The sequence below is a fragment of the Neolamprologus multifasciatus genome, chromosome 22, assembly GCF_963576455.1.
Source record: "Neolamprologus multifasciatus chromosome 22, fNeoMul1.2, whole genome shotgun sequence".
In the NCBI taxonomy this organism is placed as follows: domain Eukaryota; kingdom Metazoa; phylum Chordata; class Actinopteri; order Cichliformes; family Cichlidae; genus Neolamprologus; species Neolamprologus multifasciatus.
In genome coordinates this window covers 6,143,663-6,163,181 of record NC_140459.1, presented here as the reverse complement: position 1 = coordinate 6,163,181, position 19,519 = coordinate 6,143,663, and the positions used below count along the sequence as shown (strand labels likewise).

Sequence of the window (19,519 nt, the reverse complement as noted above, 5' to 3'; positions counted from 1 at the left end):
GGATCGTTGTAATCTTCAGTATTGATATTTGTAAATGTTAACTATGAGGATTTTTTTTTTTTAAATGATTTATAACGTTTGTAATGATTATACATGGTTATATATGATTATTCATCCATTTATTAGTTAGGCAAGCTGTTTATGCATTTTAAATATTATCAATTTTGTCCTGGTCCATACTGTGAAGGCACGACACAAGTATATGTAAGGGCTAAGGTTTCCTCGGTGTCCAGTGCAAAATGTAAATTTGAACTTCATATTCTTATTTTCTTTCAAATGAACGTTTTTAAAGTTTCTTATCTAATATGTTGTATTTAAATAGTTAAAGTTTAAACCCAGCCTGCAGTCAGATTTAGTTGTTTGTAACCCGGTAGTTTTCAGCAGCAGTGATGTATGAGCAGCATGTTTGAGTGTTTTCAGGGTTTTTTTTTTTTTAGTTTATTTTGTGTCGGCCAAAGTCTGGCTCGTCTGTCTGGGTCGCTCTTAAAGGCGACGTGTGGCTGTCTGCTGCTGCGGAGATCAGCTGCGAGGAGCTTTTTCTCAAAAATGCTCCCCAAACTTCAGGGCCTGGATGAACCGGCAGGACCCGCCGCCCTCCGCTCGGTCAGAGGCCGGACTGTAACGGGCTCAGGTGTCAACTGAAAACGGTGAGTTTAACGTCGGCGGCGGCCCGACTGGGCTAGCTAGCAGGCTAACGTCACATCTGTGCGGCTGTGATTGGAGTCCGGAGCTCTGACGGTTTTCCAGATGCCGCCGTTTGTCTGTCTGAACGGAGAACACCGCCACCGGGGAAAAAACATCTGCACCACGAGCACAGCTGCATTTCCAACCAGCAGCTTCGCTTTTGTAGCGGTAAAGTTAAAGTGTGCAGTCCAGCTGTTGATTTTTTTTTTCTCCCCATAAAGTCTGCCGGTTACGTCCGGCGTGGACTGTGCGGGTTTCTGATGATTAATTAACGAGTTTAATGAAGGAGGCTCTGCACAGATGTGCTGCTCGAGTTTAATGTGAAGTTCAGACTGACACCGATGATGTCAGCTGTCATAACTACAGTAAATATTTGATGTGCAGCATAAACTGAGCAGCTGATTATAATTGGGCGATTAGGTTTGTTATTGAACTCTAGTATTTATTTTTATTTCACTTTTTGATTTTTTTTGTGTGTTTTTAACTTGTTCTGTTTTTGGTTTCAATCGTGTTTATGTTGCTGAGCTGTTCTGGTTGCAGCTCTTCTGTCAGAGGTTGTGTTGATGGTTTTTGGCTGCTGTAACTTTTGGGATTACTAAAGTTTAGTTTGTGTGTGATGTGCAGCCTGTCAGTGATAAAATCAGGCTGTCACTGTCCTCTAACTGAGGCTATCTGCTTCCTTAATGCCTCAGGTGGGACAGATTTCCAGTGTTTCTGAGCATTAACATCTCTAATGAAGTCAGTTTCTCTGTCATCATCAATGAGTTCAACATGATTATATATATAAACTTAAACCATTTTAACTGAAACATACAGCTTTGAGTTTTCAGGTGACATTATTTTTTTCCATTTAATGTATTTAAATGTAATTAATTTTGGAATGAAAAGGTCAGATTAAAGGAAAATATTACTTCTGATGTTCAAAGAAAGTGTGTCACCATTAAATTTATAGTTATTATTTAAATAACCTGCCTGCATATCATTACATCAGAAAAGACTGACAGGTGTAGGTGATGATGTAAGACTGCACCAGCGTTACTCTGAGCTGTATAAGCACCATCAGTGAGTCTGCAGTCATTCCTTAAATTTTCCATAAATATGTTTACCAAAACTTTTATAAAGGTTACAAATGCTCATTTTATCACATGTTACTTAGTTTACCTTAATTACTGATAAATATCTTCAAGTTTACATTTATATTGCCTACAGTCACATTCCTCTGTGATGCACTTTGTTTGAAATCCAGCATAGTTGAGTTTAAAGCCCTTCACCTCTAAAATTATCATAAATTTAATCAGAGATTCGGCAATTGATTCGCTGATTGACAGAAATTACAGCAGTAACGATTATTTAATCATTAATTTTGTGTAATTTTAAAGACACAGCTAAAATTATGTTTCCACTCTGAGGATTTTCAACTTTTCTGTAATTTTTTTTGTAATTATTTGAAGTTTCAATCTCTTCTCTTTATATATTTATTAAAATGAAAGAAACTAAATAAAAAAAAAGATTTGTTTATGTGGAAAATAACTGTTGATTGTTTCAGCACAGCTGCGAACGTTTTATAGAAAGATCTGAACCCTCTGCCGTGAGCGAGGTGGAGATTTGTTGCAGGGCTGTTGTCCCGCTCTAGTTCAACAACCCAGTAACTCAATAAACTGCAAACTGCAAACTGCGGTCACAGTTGTTTTTATAAATAAAACAGACATTTTTCTTAACATGATATTTTATTTGATACCTAATTACCTGAGAGGTGCAGTCATGTGACCCATTCAAAGAGCTTCCTCCATACTTGAATAGATTCACTGTTCGTGTAATTTAAAGCCTCAGATTTAAAGCCTCAGCCTCGTCAGCACAACCTGCCATTCAGCAGTAACAAACCAGGAAGTTTAACCTCCGGCTGTGGGAGTCATGAAGGTTTTTCTTCCTCACAGATGCAGTCTGTGCCCATGGAGGTGGGAAGCAGCAGCGGCAGCGGCTCAGTGGTTCAGGTTTGCTTCCCCGGCGCTCAGACCTCGGTGCTGGACAGCCTGAACCGGCAGAGAGAGGACGGCAGCCTCTGCGACCTCTCCATCCATGTCCAGGGACAAGTGTTCAAGGCCCACCGCTGCGTCCTGGCTGCGTCCTCGCCTTACTTCCACGACCAGGTGGATGAACACGCCGACTCTCACTCAGCCTTGGATCTTTATTAGCGCCAGACAAGAATAGCTGTCACAGTTTGTGCCTGAGCAAAACTTCAGAACATTAGATTGCCTATAGAAAGACAGACAGGTGACAGGATTAGTTGGTCTCACATGGTTGTGTAATCAGCAGCTTGTTTGCATTTTCTCCCAGTTTTCTCTGCTAACACAAGATCTGTGTCTTTGACACGCTGGAGACATAAAATGTGAATCTGTGTTTGAAGCCATCTGCCGCTTTTTATTTCTACCTCAGACAAACAGAATAAACGAGGCGAGACAGAATAGATGTGAACAGTCACGCAGGTTAATTATACGGGAGCTCAGAGTTAGAAGATAATAAAGACGTACTGTGTGACAGCAGCCTCACACAAACACTTTACTTGTGCTTTTTTATGCTGTAATTATTGGTTTTCGAGAGAGCCTCAGTCATCTGCCAAATATCTGCTTAGTGAAACTGGTGGGAGGTTTCATCAGACCCCTGTTACCTGTCTGAGGGGCTGGCAGACAGATTGACTGTCTGTGTACACCAGAAAATAACTTGGAGCTGGACTGATGAGGGAGAGGAGGAGGAGGCAGGAGGGATCGTTACAAAATGAAAAAGCTTCATTATGTGATGTTTTGATCTCCATCTGCCTCCAGGTACTACTGAAGAACATGTCCACGGTCTCCATCCCGGCAGTGATGGACCCGCTGGCGTTTGAGAGCGTGCTGAGCTGCGCCTACACGGGTCAGCTCCGGATGCTCCGCGATGACATCGTCAACTACCTCACAGTGGGCAGCGTCCTGCAGATGTGGCACATTGTGGACAAATGCACGGAGCTACTGAAGGAGGGCCGAGCCGCGGCGGCAGGAGGGAGCGGCGGAGGTGGAGGAGGTGGGGCTGTGCAGGATGGAATAAGTGGAGCTGGAGGATCAGCCAACTCTGGCTGTAGCAGCAGCAATGGTGACGGTGGAGCAGGTGGTGGTAATGGAGCTGCTGGTGCTGGAAGTGTTGGTCAAGTCCAGGTTGGGGAGTCTAACGAGCCCCCGCGAGCCTCCCAGCCTCCCAGCCGCCCGTCGGTGAGCGAGAGCCAATCACCCAGCAGCACCAACTACTTCAGCCCCAGGGACGGGAGCAGCTTTGGGGGAGGTGGCGCGGCTGCGACCGGAGCTTCTGGGGATGGAGGCGGGGCTAACAACACCCCCAGCTACTGCACTCCATCAGGAGGCGAAGAAGCCTTCCTTATTGAGGAGGAAGAGGAAGCCGAGGAGGAAGAGGAGGAGGTGCTGTACCATCAAAGGAAACGAGGAAGCACAGGAGGAGGAGGCAGCGGGAGGAGGAAGAAGATGAGCTCAGTGTCAGAGCAGGAGGTCGGGGTCAGCGACAGCTTTGGGGTTTCATCCTATCAGGTGAGGTCTGAGCAACCTGAAGATAGTCGACCTTTAATTTGTACGAAGAGCTTTTATTTTGAAAGAAAAGTTGAACTTTAATAATCGAGTTAGTGTTTACAGTTTTGTTTGTTCGTATCCTGTGTTTTCTGTACATAATGTGAAATATCTCAATAAAAGGACGGAGAGGACTCTGCGTTGCCGCTGCAGAAGCGTCCCACCTACAGCCAGCCCAGCATCATGCCTCGCAAGCAGTGGGTGGTGGTGAAAACCGAACGGACAGAGGACGACGACCTGATCGTGGTCTCCGGGGAGGAAGGAGGAGAAGACGAGGAGGACGAGGATGAGAGGGAGATGGAGCTGGCACGTGAGCGGGAAAGGAGCAACTTCAACATCTCGAACGTCAGGAGCCTTTCAGGCGAGCTCGGGGGCAGAGCGGAGAACGATATGGAGTCACAGGTGAGCTGGAACTGTAGTGTAATCAGATTACAGCTTTAATTATCCTGACAGTAGCTGAGGGGCGGTTTGGTTTGTAGAAATAATGACGCAGACCTGTTGTAAGCTGGTGCTGTGGTGGTTTTGCATATGACCAGTAGAGGGCGCTAAAACGCCACACAAAGAATTTCTATCTTTAGTTGAAATAAGTTACAGCAACCAGAATGTGTAAAAAACATAATTTTTAACAGAAAACTTTCTTGATTTGTGCATCTGCTCTACAAATAAACTCGATTGACAGATATTTTTATATAATCTTAACTTCTAATATGTTTCCCTGTGTGTAGGTCGACTACTGCCAGTCTTCAGAGGACTACCTCAAGTTTGAAGGAAGTCTCATGGACCAAACTTTAGCGCAACATCTTCACGACAGCGCTGCGGGTCAGAACCAGAACGCTAACCGGGCGGTTTCGGCGCTGCTGGGTCAGGTTCAGTCTGCAGCCTCGGCTCGGGCTCAGCTCTTCCCACTGGACATGCAGGGAAACCAGATCCTGCTGTACAGCCAGGCCTCCGGACTCCCGCTGGATGCTAGCGCGCCGCCTCTGGGGATGGCAGGCGGTATGATCGGAGGGTCGTCCTTCAAAGGTCCCAGTATGGAGCACGGTGCGGTCCACCTGTCGGTGCAGGGTGGTTTGGGGGTGGATGGCACAGAGAGCGGAGGAATCGGAGGCGGCAGCAGTGGCGGCGGCTCTGGGGGTTCAGGGAAAGTGTTCATGTGTCACTGCGGTAAGACGTTCACCCACAAAAGCATGAGGGACCGCCACATTAACATGCACCTGGACCTGCGGCCCTTCCACTGCCCCGTCTGCGCCAAGAAGTTCAAGATGAAGCATCACCTCACCGAGCACATGAAGACGCACACGGGCCTGAAGCCGTACGACTGCCTCGGCTGCGGCAAGAAGTTCATGTGGCGCGACAGCTTCATGAGGCACCGCTCGCACTGCGAGAGGCGCAGCGGGCTGGGAGAGAGCGGCGAAGGTGGAAGCGGCAGCGACGGAGGGAGGAGAGGCGGAGGAGGAGGTGAGGATGGTCCAGATCTGATTTCCTCCCCTCACCTCCTCCTGTCTGCAGGTGAGGGTGGGCAGGGAGGCGTCCTGGGAGGTGGCGCGAGGGGAGGAACGTCAGTGTTGTCCCCGCAGCACGGCGGCGGTAACAGCAGCAGTGCCGCTCTGAGCAACAACATGGCCGCTGCTGCAGGGGCGCTCCTCGGGGCGGTCTCCCAGAGCCAGGGATCTGTGATGTTTGGCGGTCTGGGGTTGGGTCGGGGTGCGTGTGAGGAAGACGTGTGCGAGGTCAGTGCCAATGAAAGTAGCGTGACTTAAACCAAATTGTGTGTCGAATCCAACGGGCGCCTCTTTCCAAGCAAACAGCTGCTGCTCTGAAAAGAAGAAGCTCAGTGAGAAACTCTGAAACTCTTTTAACTGCCGACAGGTTTCAAACAGAGGTCGAGTAAAAAACAGGCGAGGCTCCCGTTGGACACGCACAACCCGAAGGACCTCCTTTGAGTTTCCACTCATCTGCTGTGGTGTTTCTGAGACAAACGTGTGAAACTTGTTGTTGTCCGCAGTTCACAACACTCTGAATCGTGGCCTGGTAGAAGCGGACCTTCTGTCTCGGAGTATTTGTTTAAAACGCCCGAGACGATTCGTTTATTTCGAGTGAAGAATATGCGCGTGCGTCCGGAGGAAACCAAAAACTAAAAGACAGCGCTTCTCTAACCGTCACCTTCTGTGGGGACATTATAGTCTCAGTAGAGTAGAAAAATGGCTGTTCTGAATTGCTGTGACTTTCTGCAGTATTGTTTTGTGATATATTTGCTACGATTAGAGTAAAAAAAACATAAATCTGCAAAAACAAATTGAACCTGAAAAAAATATTTGTTTTTTTAAAGCTCTGGGGGTTCATGAAACTCTCAGCTGACTTAATCAGACGCTAAACGTTTGTTTGAACCAAGAAAAATGCAGATTTGTGTTTTTACAAACTTTCCTCACAGCAGCAGCAACCCTGCAGACTTTCCTGCCTCAGACCCACAAAACAGACCAAACTCAGCACTGCCATGTTGTTTCAGATGATGCTGCTGGCACCAGTTTGAAGCCCAGCCTGAGGATTCAGCTCCGAGAAAACAAAGAGCCACGTGTAGCAAATAGACTGTACGCAGAAGATGGACACAGCCACCGTGACATGTTCTAGCTACTCCCAACTACTGACTAAGGAGCACACCATACATGAGGAAACCCTATATATATAAATAGGCACAGATTTCTGCTATTTAGACTCATAACAGACTAATAATTTAAGATACGATAAATTATTTAATTCTCTGATACTTTTATTAAAAATGCTTCATAAACACAGTTCACTCAGACGCTGTGAGGCCTGTAAGCTACAGTCAGTACCGTCAGTTTAGGGAGACACATCCTAACTTTGGGACTTTGTAAAATCTAATGAAGGGAGTTATATGGAGTACAATTGATATGAAGGGGGAAATATTAATAGAAGGCAAGATAACTTTGTACCAGGCTTTAAACAGCTGGTTGGAGGCCTCGGGGCAGAACCAGATGAGCTTGAGGAGGTGACTGAACTCAGAAAATGGGTGGATGGCCTTGACATGTTTATCCCATCTCTGAAATAATCTGCATTTCATGCCCGGGCTTTTGCGTTTGGTATAAATGATAATAAATAATAAACTCTTGCATGGTCTGCAGATCACTGGGCTCAGAGTGTAAAACACCTGCTGGCCTCAAACTGAAGCTCAGCAAACATCAGCAAATACACTACAAAATAAAAGCTTTGAAACATCCAGCACAAACCACAGTTACACCGTTAAAGTTGAAGTCTGTAGCAACAAAATGCAAACTGGACTTTAAACCTACGTTTGATTTACACGTGGTTCTTTATTGTAGCTGAAGCTTCAGTCGCGCCGTCACAAAGGGAAGCCCGTTGATCTCAGTCATGCATGAAGGGAGGAATATTTCTTTAGACTGACGTGTACAGCTCGAGCCTGACTCAGCAGTGACCTTCAAACATGTTCGCGTGTAGAAGTTCAAAAGTCGAAGCTAAATTTATTTCAGCTCTACACAAACACAAACACTACCTGTAACTGATCACTTCCCCTCTGGAGCTTTTACAGCTGGAGGCGACTAACTTACTGTTTTGCTGCTGCTTTCACTTTATTACTTTGTTGTTTGCAGAGTTTTTTGGCTTTGAGGAGTATAAAATATTCTTATTGCTGTAAATATATAGAAATATACGTCATCTACTCATCAGGCCGGGAGCGACGTTTAGATGCAGATGCTGTTTGATCTGATTTTCCAGAGGAGGAAGTCTGTGAGAGTTTCTCTACCCTCCTACCCTGCAGCCATCTGTTCAGTAATGTTTAGTTCACTGAGGTCTTGTCTAAGCTACACAGTGTACCTCCTCTGAGTGTCTCACAGCACATTTAGATAAAGTTATGGAGGCGGGTGAAGACTGAACCTCATCTTCAGCAGCTGTTCTGCACACTGAGAGTCAAATATCCTTAATTCTGTTTGTTATGAAGAGAGATTTCTGTCTTTAATTATATTTTTATTATTATCACACTTTTTCTGCCTTTTTAAAATTTCTTTAAAGGTTCTTTGAGGAAAATGTGTTCCAGAAGTTTGTAAATGAAGGTTTTAGTAGACGGCGTTATACCAGTGCATCTCAAAAAATTTGAATATTATTAAAAAGTTTATTTTTTCATAATTCAAATGGAGAAAATCTTCACATATTCTGTATTCATTACATGTAATTTTTCATGCCTTTATGGAAGCATATTACCAGGAAGCTGGCTGAATGAAAAAAACTGAAAATCTGGAGAAGCAACAGAGATGAGCACGGCTTTGAGAGGATTACTGAGAAAAGTCGATTGAAGAACCCGAAAGAGGCTCCAGGAATGAGAAGCTCCCACTACTGAACCCGAGACAACAGAAGTGTTTCCCAGGATCAGGAGAAAAGACCAGGGCTGTCGTTCAGATGAAAGTAAATTTTACATTTTATTTGGAAATGACGGAGGCAGAGTGAAGAGATGCACAGAGTCCAAGCTGTTTAATGTTTCTGCAGTCTGTGATGTCATCTGTCATCTACACAGCCGTCAGCTTCCATCTAAGAGCTTCATGGAGACGTCGGTTTTCTTTTCAAGCCAAATGGTTTGATGACCACGTTGTTCTCTGATTGGTCCTCGAGCTCACCTGACGAGAAACACTCGACCAGACGAGCTGAAGAGCGCCATCAGAGCAGCCTGAACGTTAATAATAATCATCACAGTTTGAAAACACGCTTCCAATATTTCACTTTATGTGTAATGAATATGAACATGGAATATATGAAAATTTGATAGTCGTGATATTCAAATGTTCTGAGATGCACAATTATAAAACATAATTTAATAATTTTTTATGACAGGGCTTTTTTTTTTTGGGAGTAGACGATTAGATTTTGGAGCTTCATTTTAAAAATGTTGCACATTGATGAGGGAACAATGACATCATTGCTGTACTGCTTAACCCTTAAAGCTAACAGGCTACCATAAAAACATAATAATATTAGTTATTATTGAGCTCATAGGGAGGAAGCTGATTTATATATACTTACTTTACATCTTTGGTGGGTCTCTATATGTAGAAGAACCTAATAGTATTTAAAACATAATGTAGAGGTCTGCAGTGAGTCGTGCTTTAATTTTAATTTTCGGATATTTTCCTCAGTGTGGTTTTTAAATGTTACTAACTGGTTTGATGCAATTATTAAAAAAATAATTATTTCATTAATTAAGTAAAAATAGTCTTGAACTTTTGGACTGTTTTTTTGGAAAGCATTGTTTTTGTTTATTTACATGTTGCTTGCAGAAGTTTGAAGTTTTTCTTTGTTCACTCACAAAAAAAGCAAAAAAACACTGAACTCAGATCAGTTAGTTTAAATGTAACCTCATAGTTTCACTGTACAGATTGTTCTTTAGAGCCGCTGTGGTTTAAGTGCAGTACTTACTGTGTGCTGAGACTTTACAGCGTCAGTGCTGCGTGAGGCGTTTAGGGACCGTTTTATTGCTGCTGAAAACACAAACAGGTGTGTTAAACCACAGGTGAGCAGTTCTTCAGCCTGAATCCCATTTACCCTCGAAGATTTGACCCTTTTCAGACCTCTATTATAAAAAGAACTAATCTTTATGGCTTACCTCCCCAAATAAAGTTAATGTTGAGACAGTGCGCCGTCTTGTGGTACGAATTGGTATTGCACTGAAGAACAGCCCAGTCTGCAGGATGAGTATGCAGATGTTTTAGACCCAGATGTTTTGGAGCTTTTTATTCACATTCTGTTGATTGTTTAGTTTATTTTGAAAGGTTTTCAGGTCTGTGCTAGAGTGAAGATAAAAGAGAAAATTACAGTGATAAATACAAAATGAGTGCAATTAAAGAGAAACGTTTTCCATGACGGGAGGTGTGTTATTATGTTTATCAATAAGTCAGTCTTTTCTGAGTGACTTTCCTTTCAAAGAGCTGTGCCGCCCTCTGGTCATACAGGTGTTACTGTTACACACATCTGCAGCAGTGTGATAGTTGTGTGTGTTTATGAAAATCAGACGTGCAGCACAGAGCAGGTATTGGTGACCTCATGAATATTTAGCCTTTAGAGATGTTTTCCAGCTCAAAGAGATTCAGAGTGAATGTTTTACCTTCTGTGAAGGCTCAGCTTAGATGTTTTATACGCAGGTTTGGAGCTCAGACTCGGTGCAGACTGTTGGCTTTTGTACAGTGACCTTTGACCTCCAGAGTTTCCTGTATGACTCAGATTTGGTTGTTTGGGTTTGATCCCGTTTGTTTTTGTCAACTGCTGAACGGCTGCAGAGACAGCTCAGCGATTGTGTGAGAGACGTCTAAATATGATGATTTCATGTTTAAATGTGGAGATTAATGCATTTGAACACTTTACACGTGACGGTCATGTGACCAAAACAAGTAGTTCATTTGTTTGTTTATTCATCCAGTTTTATGTTCACAGAAACTCAACCTGTTTGAACCTGTTTGTACTGACGGTAATTTTTACTTCAGGAGTCGTTGATGTTGGATTATGTTCAGGACGTCAGAGTTAATGTTTCCATGTGGTGTAAACTGATACAGGAAGGTCAAATATGTCTGTGTATCTGATAAAGTATGTGTTAAATAAGAGATGTGTTTTAACAAAAGGCAAAGCTGCTTTGAAAATAATTCATAATGTGACAAAGAAGAAGATAAAACCTGAAGAACATGTTTTCTGCATGGACGTGTTTGTTCCTGAAAGCTGCTCAGACCGCTCTGATAATTCGAGCTTCTTTTGTCACCTGAACATCTTTAAATGCAGATTTGTTTCCTCTGAAAACAAAACAGGTTCCAGACCAAAGATGGTTCACAGTATTTATCAGCTTCAACCCTCCGGTGTGTGACGGGTCTGAGCAGATCTCGATGCCTTTACTGCCTGGGTTGAAATGATGAGTGTAGATGTTGTTATTCTGTTTCCTGCAGCTTTCACCGTTAAACTGTACTGAAACTAAAAACCATCAGTCTCCATCACATGAAAAAAGGAGCTCAAAATATTTTTACTGAGAGAAAAGAAACGATGGAAGAATCTCAGAGTTGCTGCTGAAAACCCGACTTTAGTATTTTTGTTATTTTCATACATGAAACTTCCTTCGTGTCCTCTGACTGACCAGCTGATTGTTGAACAGTGATAACAGAAAATGACGTGTAAATCCTGAGTGGTACTAATAATGTATTAAACTACAGTACATCAGTATTGTCCTCCACCTTGTAACGAAATGATGGATTAATAAATTATTTGGTGAAAATAACCTTTGTTTGATTTCATTTTACTCCTTCTCTTTGATGACGTTCATCAGGCTGCATGTAAACAGACGTGCTGCATCACCACTAAGCTTTCTAAGTCGTTTTCTTTTCTGCTGCTATGGAACATTTAAAGCTGCATTAATTGATTTCAAACACAAGTGAGTCATCTAATAATTATGTTAATTTTGTCATTATTGTCTGTACAGTGTGCGTTACACTGGTGCAGTGTCTCCTCACAGGAAGCTGGCTCGGCCCTGTCTGTGTGGCGTCTGCTCGGCGTCTCTCTAAGAGTGACCGTGGTTATCTCGGCTTTCATAATATTTTTGATGCCCTCGGTCGTTACTCTTGTTAAATGTAAGTAGTAATCAGAGATGGGCAGCAACGCGTTACTTGTAATGCGTTACTGTAATCCGATTACTTTTTTCAAGTAACGAGTAAAGTAAGGGATTACTATTGCAAAAACGGTAATTAGATTACCGTTACTTTCCCGTAGGAACGCTGCGTTACTGCGTTACTAAAACCGTGATTTTTTTTGTGAGAATGTCTCATGACAGTGACGTAAGCGAGTGCGACGTTCCTGACAACAGCTGTGTGCAGATCAACAATGGATCATATATCGAGTGTGGGAGAGAGTATGAGCGTGCAGCGTTTAAAGCGTGGAAGTACTGACCTTACTTTGAGTTTGATTCCATAAAAAGTGTCAAAAACATTAGTGTCCGTTGTGCGTGGGAAGAAAACTTCTTTTTACAGAGAAAAAAAACCCTAAACTTCCAATCAAGCACCGAGTGCGCTATGACGTAATGGGAAACTCACAGAGAAACTCGCGGATTCTTCCACTGACCGCGGCACACCTGCACCAGGGTAAACCTCCGCCTACCCCACTCCTGCTTTACAGGTGAAAATAGAGCAACAGAACCGCTAGTCTTTGACTTTATTTATTTTCTGCTGTGTTTTACTTGCATCTATTTGAAAGAGTGAGTGTAAACACACACAAAAAAAATTATTTTATGTGCTGGAATGTGCAGAAAATAGGTTTAAATATTAAACAAATTTCTTCCAGTCAGAGAATGGTGCATATAATTAAATATTTGCTTGATGCATAAAGTTAAAAGATTAAAACTAATAAAACAAGTTTTAAAAAGAGACTTTTCCATTTGATTACATTTTGTATGATGGATTATGTAGAAAAAGTAGAATTGGGCTGAAAGATCTATCACTTTATCACCTATTCAGGTTGTAAATCATGTTTTTAAAAAGTAACTAAGTAACTAAGTAATTAATTACTTTTGAAAATAAGTAATCAGTAATTAGTTACTGATTACTTTTTTTTAAGTAACTTGACCAACACTGGCAGTAATAGACTGGCTTGTTTTTTGCGCACACATGTGTGAGGACGTGCTTGTTCTCCCAGACGAGGCATCTTTGCTCGTTCACGTGACCACACGTCCCTCTTTGTTTAACATGATGTTTTAATTACATTTAATTCTGGTTTTTGTGATCTTATTTAGAAAAAAGCTGCTACTAGTGTGTGTCTTTTATTTATTTTTCATTTAACAACATTTTTGTGGCTCTAAAAACATCTTGGTCACAACATCTTCATCAGTCTGTTTTTATTTTGTATTTTTGTCTGGAAATCTCCTCTCATACATTTAAGAATCCTTCCTTTGGTTTCTTTAAAGCCACCAACTTTATTATGTTTATTGGAGATTATAAGAGAAGTCGTGCCTTAGTTTACACGTGAGCAGGAGATATTATTATTATTATTATTATTGCTGTTTGGGTTTGTTTTATTGCAACAAAAGGAAGAGGGAAAATAGATTGTGGTTGTTTATACAAATTTCAATATCTGTCGATATTCAAGGACAAATTTTGATGTTTCAAGATATGAAACCTAAAAATGTCTAAAAACAAGGAGCAAGTGTAGAAATGTCTGCTCTTAAAGGCAGCTGTACTTCAGGGTTTCAGGTTTCTTTTTTTTCTTGTGTCGTTACCACGGTGACTCTACATTTGATCTGTTTTCATGCTGCGTCATGTGTATTTACATGTAACAATAATGATTATTACTATTATTCCAGTACAGGCGGATCATATAAAAATTGTGTCATGCACAAAGAGGAAGTGTCCTCTGTAGTTCTTGTGAACTCTCTGCTGCGTGCTGATAAGATAAAACAAGACATTTGCTAAATGGACGACTTCAGGCTTAAACCACAGGCTGCACTTCCTCTTCCCCGGGTGGCTCAGCTACAAACCAAGAGGCTTTTCAGCAGATACAAATAATCCTGTGGCAGAATAAACTGTAACCAATTACAGTGTTTTATTCATACGCAGGCATGTAGGCGCTGGGAGCTGCTCAGAAGAACGCTGAAATTTATCAGCGAGCAGTTTAATCATCTGAAGAATCTAAAATAATCCAGACTCTTTATTTCACTAAAGCTTTGGTCTGACAGTCGCAGTCAGAGCCACAAACTCCTCCTTTATAATGATGCAGTATTCAACAGCAGCACACCACAACATGTCTAATCATTTTCTGTTTTCTTGACTCCATCAGTGTTGCAACCTGGCCCCTGTAACACAAGCCGAGCCTGTTTCAACAATAAAGCAGAGCCATCCTATCGCCTCACTGAAGGAGTCAGAGGTTTGTCTTTGTCCTCTCATTTGTCACCTAGTTATATATTAAAAGAAATCCAATGAGGTAAAACAAAAGAAACCACAATATTAATCAGTTGTGAAAATAATGTGATGCAAGGTTTCTTTGCTGCATATCTTAAATTCCCCTCATGACTGTCACGGTTCATTTTGACCGAGCTTTTTGTGTTTCTTATGCTTTGGTGTTTTTCTGGATTGTGATTTATGTTCTGATTCTTGAGTTGTGCTGGTTTGATTTTGTGTTACGGGTTATATTTTCTGTCAAGTCTGCGTCGTTGCAGATTGTTTCCTGTTTTACTTTGAAGGTTCATGTCTGATGTCAGTGTGTTCAGTTTTACTTCCCCCCTGTCTCGTTAGCCCTAATTTCACCCAGCTGTGTCTCCCTCCTGTTTCCCATTCCCTGATTACTCCCCTGTGTATATAAGCCCTGTGTTTTCCTTTGTTGTCATGTCGTACCCTCTACGTGCTTTGTCTCCTGTCCCTGTTTAGTTTCTCTGTTCCAGTTCAGTCCGTAGTACCGATGTTCTGAGTTTTGGTTTGGTGAGTTTAAGTTATCGAGGATTTTTCCAGCAGTAAAAGCTGCGTTTCGAGGTTGAATCCCGTCTCCAAGAGTCCTGCATTTTGGGTCCACCCTCCTGCCTGCCACACAGCCCATCATGACAATAACACAGTTGTAAAGTGTAAACAATACTTTAATGTTTAACACTTCAGTGTTTAATGTTAATGTTAGTGAATTAATGTATATGTTCCTGAGAGTCTCCACAGTGACTCGAACAAATATTTATTCTTTTAATTTGACCATCAAAAACCATCATAAAGTAAAACCTCATTTCACATTAAATTTTGTGAAGTACACAAAGAAAATAGAAATAATCAAATACAGCATCTTCATAATGAGCTAAAACACTTCACTAGTTAATTAAAATATATTTTATGTTTCTTGTATGATTTTACTGATGCTGCATATTTTGAATATTCACACCATTTAAGTTTGATCAAGAAGCTGAATTTGCAGGTGGTGATTTTTAGTTCAGAAAATAAATGAGAAGTGGAGGACGATGAAGCAACGCTGTGGTTTTACTATCATTGTTGTGTACTGGATGTTTAAAAACGATCTGTCTACACCTGTAGTTATTAGAAATATAACATAGAACAATAAAACATTAAGAAAGTTATCGTACTTGTTAAAGAGCAGTCTGCAGAAAGACAGGCTCAGTGACACCATGAAGGTTAAAGCTGGTTTGAAATGACTGACACACTGAGACGTGAATGTTTGCTGAGCGAAGCTTTAATCAGAGAAGATTTCATCAGGCTTTAAAGACACAAATGATGTAAAAACATCTATTCTCCATTAAAATGATGTAAATACAGACTGCAGTTTTCTATCAACTTTCTCTTCAGTTAACATGGACGTTACAGGTTCAGTTCCAGGTGTCACTCAAAGTGAAGCTGCAAATATTCAAAATAAAAGCACCAAAAACACATCAAAAGTAACACTTCACAACAATTATTCTTAATAAATGGTAAATTGATGGGTGATTAACTTTTAGTAAATAATCTACTGTTAACAAAACAAATTATGTTTGATAATGTTTACTAATCATGTGTAATGTTGAAGGTGAGTCTTATGTATGTACTTAGTTTCTGGTTGGTTGTTCGAATCCTCGGGGATTCAAATAAACATGAACAGTGAGTGAAAAAGCACATAAATGGTGCTCTCCAGGTTCACTGGGATTTATGGCTCTGCTTGTTTAAGCAGTAAAATTCAATTCGATTCGAGCCATTCGATATAAATTTGTTACAGTCAAATCAGTTTCAGCACGATTATCGTCAGAGGTTTTAGGGCAATTCCCTTTAAACTGAGCTGCATTATTTTAAAAATGAGAATAAAAATAGCGATTTATGGCTTGTATCAGTTAGCAAAGACAAATATAAACCTAGCTGGACCTTAAATTGCTGAGTTATCACTCAGAATGTAAATTCCATGTTAGAGAAAGAAAGTGAACGAGTGGAGACTTTGGCTTCTAAAACATTTGTTTATTCACTTATTTTAAACGTTCCTTCTTGTGAGATACAGTTTGGGTCAATCTGATTACTACTGAAGCATTTGATGCAACGGAAAGGACCATTATCAGGCTTGTAACAGCGAAATATGTTATGGCGACCAATGGCTACCCTAATATTTGTCAGGGCCGCACGTATCGTGTTTGAATTAATGTCCCCCTCATGTAGCTTGAATAAAGTGTTAAACACAAACGCCTTTGCACCCCACTCATGTCTATTATTAAAGAGACTGCTGAGCCTATCAGTGATCCTGAAATTGTTATCTGGATTTGCACACCTTTCATTACATGGAGAGGCATGAGAGAAGAAGACCAACAAATCACCAGGGTAACCTACAAGCTGTAGATTCTGCAGAACACGCCACTCAGCATGTTCAGTATACGGACTTCTCGGTGGCCTAGGGGTTACGTGTCTTATTTGGGCTACCACAAGTCTAGGAGTGCTGAGGATGCCGTCTTTCCATTGTGTCTGTTGGTTTGGCATCACCTTTGTGAGGTCATAGGAAACTTGGTTTTCATCCTTTGGAATACTTGCAGCCACAGCATACATTCCTTTAATTTTGTACCTGTCACAAAAGAGAATAAACACACACACACACACACGTTAAAACGGTGTATAGAGGGCTTTATGAGTTCGTAAAGATGGCTAACATACATGTCAGATGTGTGTTATTACATGTACACTGTTGTTGTTGACAGGAATATTATGGGAAATTCTTTTTACATAAAGAACAATAAATCAAAAATTAAGTGATACAAAGTTAAGATATAAATATATCATAATAATAATAATGTCATTATTTTCAGCCCAGCAGGGTGCTAAACGTCCCCAGAAACAAAGCCAGACTGGATGAAGCTGTAGTCCTCTCTACATCTCTGCTCTCTTATATCAGCTTTATTTATGTAGAAAGAGCAGCAGGAAATAAGAACTGAGACAGGATGAATAAATTATCAGACCAACAATAATTACAGAGACATCATTACATGCAACAAGGTGATAAATAAACTATAAACTGTAAAAAGAAATCTATAGAGCATTGTTTTTAGTTATTATTGTATGGAGGAGGTAAGGAAATCATTACAGATGCTTCCTCTATATTTTGATTGTATCTTAGTCAGTTTTCCAAATTCACAAAATCATGTCAGTTATATTCTAAAAAAATAAATCTAGTCCTAGTTTTTAGTTTAGTTTTAACTATAATACCTCTGCGCGAAACCATATTTCACCACCTTATTACATAGCTAAGCTCTGCCGAGCTTACCAAACAGCCCTGACTGCACATGAAAACAAGTAATAATAAAATATTTAGTTTTAGAGACTTTAGATGATGCTGACTTACCCGTCTCTGATATTTGTCATTATCTGATTTGCAAGTCCTGCGAGCTGTTTTAAGTCTATTTCAGCCAAACGTCCAGCAGACAGACAGAAGACCATCGTCACAGTGATCCACCAGAGACCAGCCATCTGCACTCAGAGATTCATAACAGAGCAGAGTTATTGACATCTACACAGGCTGTTTCTCACATCAGCTCTTCTTCACTCATTCAGTAATCTGTATACACCATCAGTAGTTCATTTATCATCCACACAGTAAAAACGTGTATATATCCTTCTAGTCAATGCTGAGATGTGGTTAAACGTGAAAGGAGAACACAGCCTTCTCATAAAAAAAGCCATATTTACACTTTTTCTCATGAAAAAGTGTAAATATGGCTTTAATGTAAAAATGTCCTCCTCTTCTTCAAGACCTCCAGAAACCAGAAACATTTACATTTAAGTGGCTGTTACAAAAACATCTTCCACTGAGTGATTTAAGATCAGCTGACCCTGATTTGCATGGACAGGTGTCCACATCTGGAGTTGGATTTGAGACACTTCAAATGTCAGATTAATGTTAAATGTAATTATTTCAAATAGAATAAAAAACTTTTTGAATAAAACTCAAATGTGGTCCCTACTCATCTTTGCTGTTTTCTGTTTGTCCCCAAAATGATTCAGTTTTAGTGAGAAACCAGTGTCTGGAGACTTGGAGAAATGTTCTTAAACCAGAGTAAAACCATTGCACACATGTGAAACACTTATTACACTGTTTATATAACAAAACCAAACTGATCTTTCTTAAGTGTCTCTTACCTGCAGTCAGGTGAGTCGTTTCTCAAACCTTTTTTTTAACCGTTTGTAAAATAAATGTTTTTTTCAGGACAGAATTTTTCAGATATCTGTTTCTCACAGACAAAGTCACATCTGAGACACCTCTGTCTCTGTCTGACCAACTTATCCTAATCTTAAGAGCCAATCACAGCGCAGCATCCATCCAGCGGGTGTAACTTAACATAATTACTTATTGCAAAGCAGGCTGATGTGGTGGTGGCTAAAGCACTCCAACAAAGGGCATAAAAGTGTTTCTAAGAAGAAAAAAGAGGAAGACATGAGTCATGAGAAAAAGGAGGTGAAGAAGAAGCTGCTGCTGCTGATACAGAAACAGGACATGCCTCAGGTAAAAACTCCTGTCGGTGAATCAGAGATTCACACCTTTTCTCCCTCTGCCACACAAACATCTCATAATTCACCTGAAAAACAAATTCATAAAGGAGTTATTGAGAGAAATCCCAACCAATACATCACCCTGTAACATGAAATCATGCACGCTGTGCTCATGTCACTTCAGGCCTCTGTTAGACACAGTTGATGGTGTGTAACTATGGTTACAGGGTGATGCTCTAAACCTCAAGATTCCCAATAAGTGCTAAAGCTAAGCACAAATATACTGTATGTGTGTATTAATGTTGTATTCATAATAACACTGACAGGCTTATGTCAAAGGTCAGTTACTGAGCTAAAAAAACATTTTTGAGAGATCACTAAAATACTGAATGCAAAATTAAAAGGAAAACAAATAAGCTGAAGAGGAAGTGATGAAGTGAAGCCAGATATGACCAGGAGTAAAGGGCACAGAAGTGAGTAGGATTAAGTAACAATACAAAGCTGACTGATGTAGTTCTGCAGCTGCATTAAATATTGACCTGCAGCTCGTATTCATTATGACTCATGAAACACTATGTTAATATTTTGGTTTTCTATGAGCTGGTATTTGTATTTTATTGGGTTTACTCAAATGTAAAATATAAATAAGACGTTAAATACATATCTCAAATTCTTTTGATGTGATTTTTGGAGCGGTAGCATCTGTGTGATGGTTCTCTCAGTTAGTAAAAGGTTTTGGCGCTGGACCTTTCCAAAATGGCA

The 19,519-nt window shown here is 40.8% G+C and overlaps 1 protein-coding gene and 1 long non-coding RNA gene across 2 annotated transcripts; one reads left to right on the top strand and one right to left on the bottom strand.

Moving 5' to 3' along the window:
* Positions 1–9: 9 nt before the first annotated feature.
* zbtb22b (zinc finger and BTB domain containing 22b) lies at positions 10–16,182 on the top strand. Its single transcript, XM_085148997.1, has 6 exons — positions 10–647; positions 2,619–2,831; positions 3,504–4,253; positions 4,413–4,691; positions 5,015–11,917; positions 14,112–16,182. The coding sequence occupies exons 2-5, from the start codon at positions 2,619–2,621 to the stop codon at positions 6,047–6,049; spliced, it is 2,277 nt and encodes a 758-aa protein (XP_085005123.1). The 5' UTR covers positions 10–647; the 3' UTR covers positions 6,050–11,917; positions 14,112–16,182.
* Positions 15,480–17,924, bottom strand: LOC146492764 (uncharacterized). Its single transcript, XR_014871996.1, has 2 exons — positions 17,613–17,924; positions 15,480–16,838 (listed from the first exon to the last, which is right to left on the bottom strand). It is a non-coding gene; the product is annotated as an uncharacterized LOC146492764 (long non-coding RNA).
* Positions 17,925–19,519: the final 1,595 nt, after the last annotated feature.

What these genes read in the sequence shown, in the direction of transcription:
- zbtb22b (XM_085148997.1), top strand. Translation starts at nt 2,619, where the DNA reads ATGCAGTCTGTGCCCATGGAGGTGGGAAGCAGCAGCGGCAGCGGCTCA. An exon ending in CGCCTTACTTCCACGACCAG is followed by an intron (nt 2,832 to 3,503) that starts GTGGATGAACAC and finishes ATCTGCCTCCAG; the next exon opens with GTACTACTGAAGAACATGTC. An exon ending in TTGGGGTTTCATCCTATCAG is followed by an intron (nt 4,254 to 4,412) that starts GTGAGGTCTGAG and finishes TCTCAATAAAAG; the next exon opens with GACGGAGAGGACTCTGCGTT.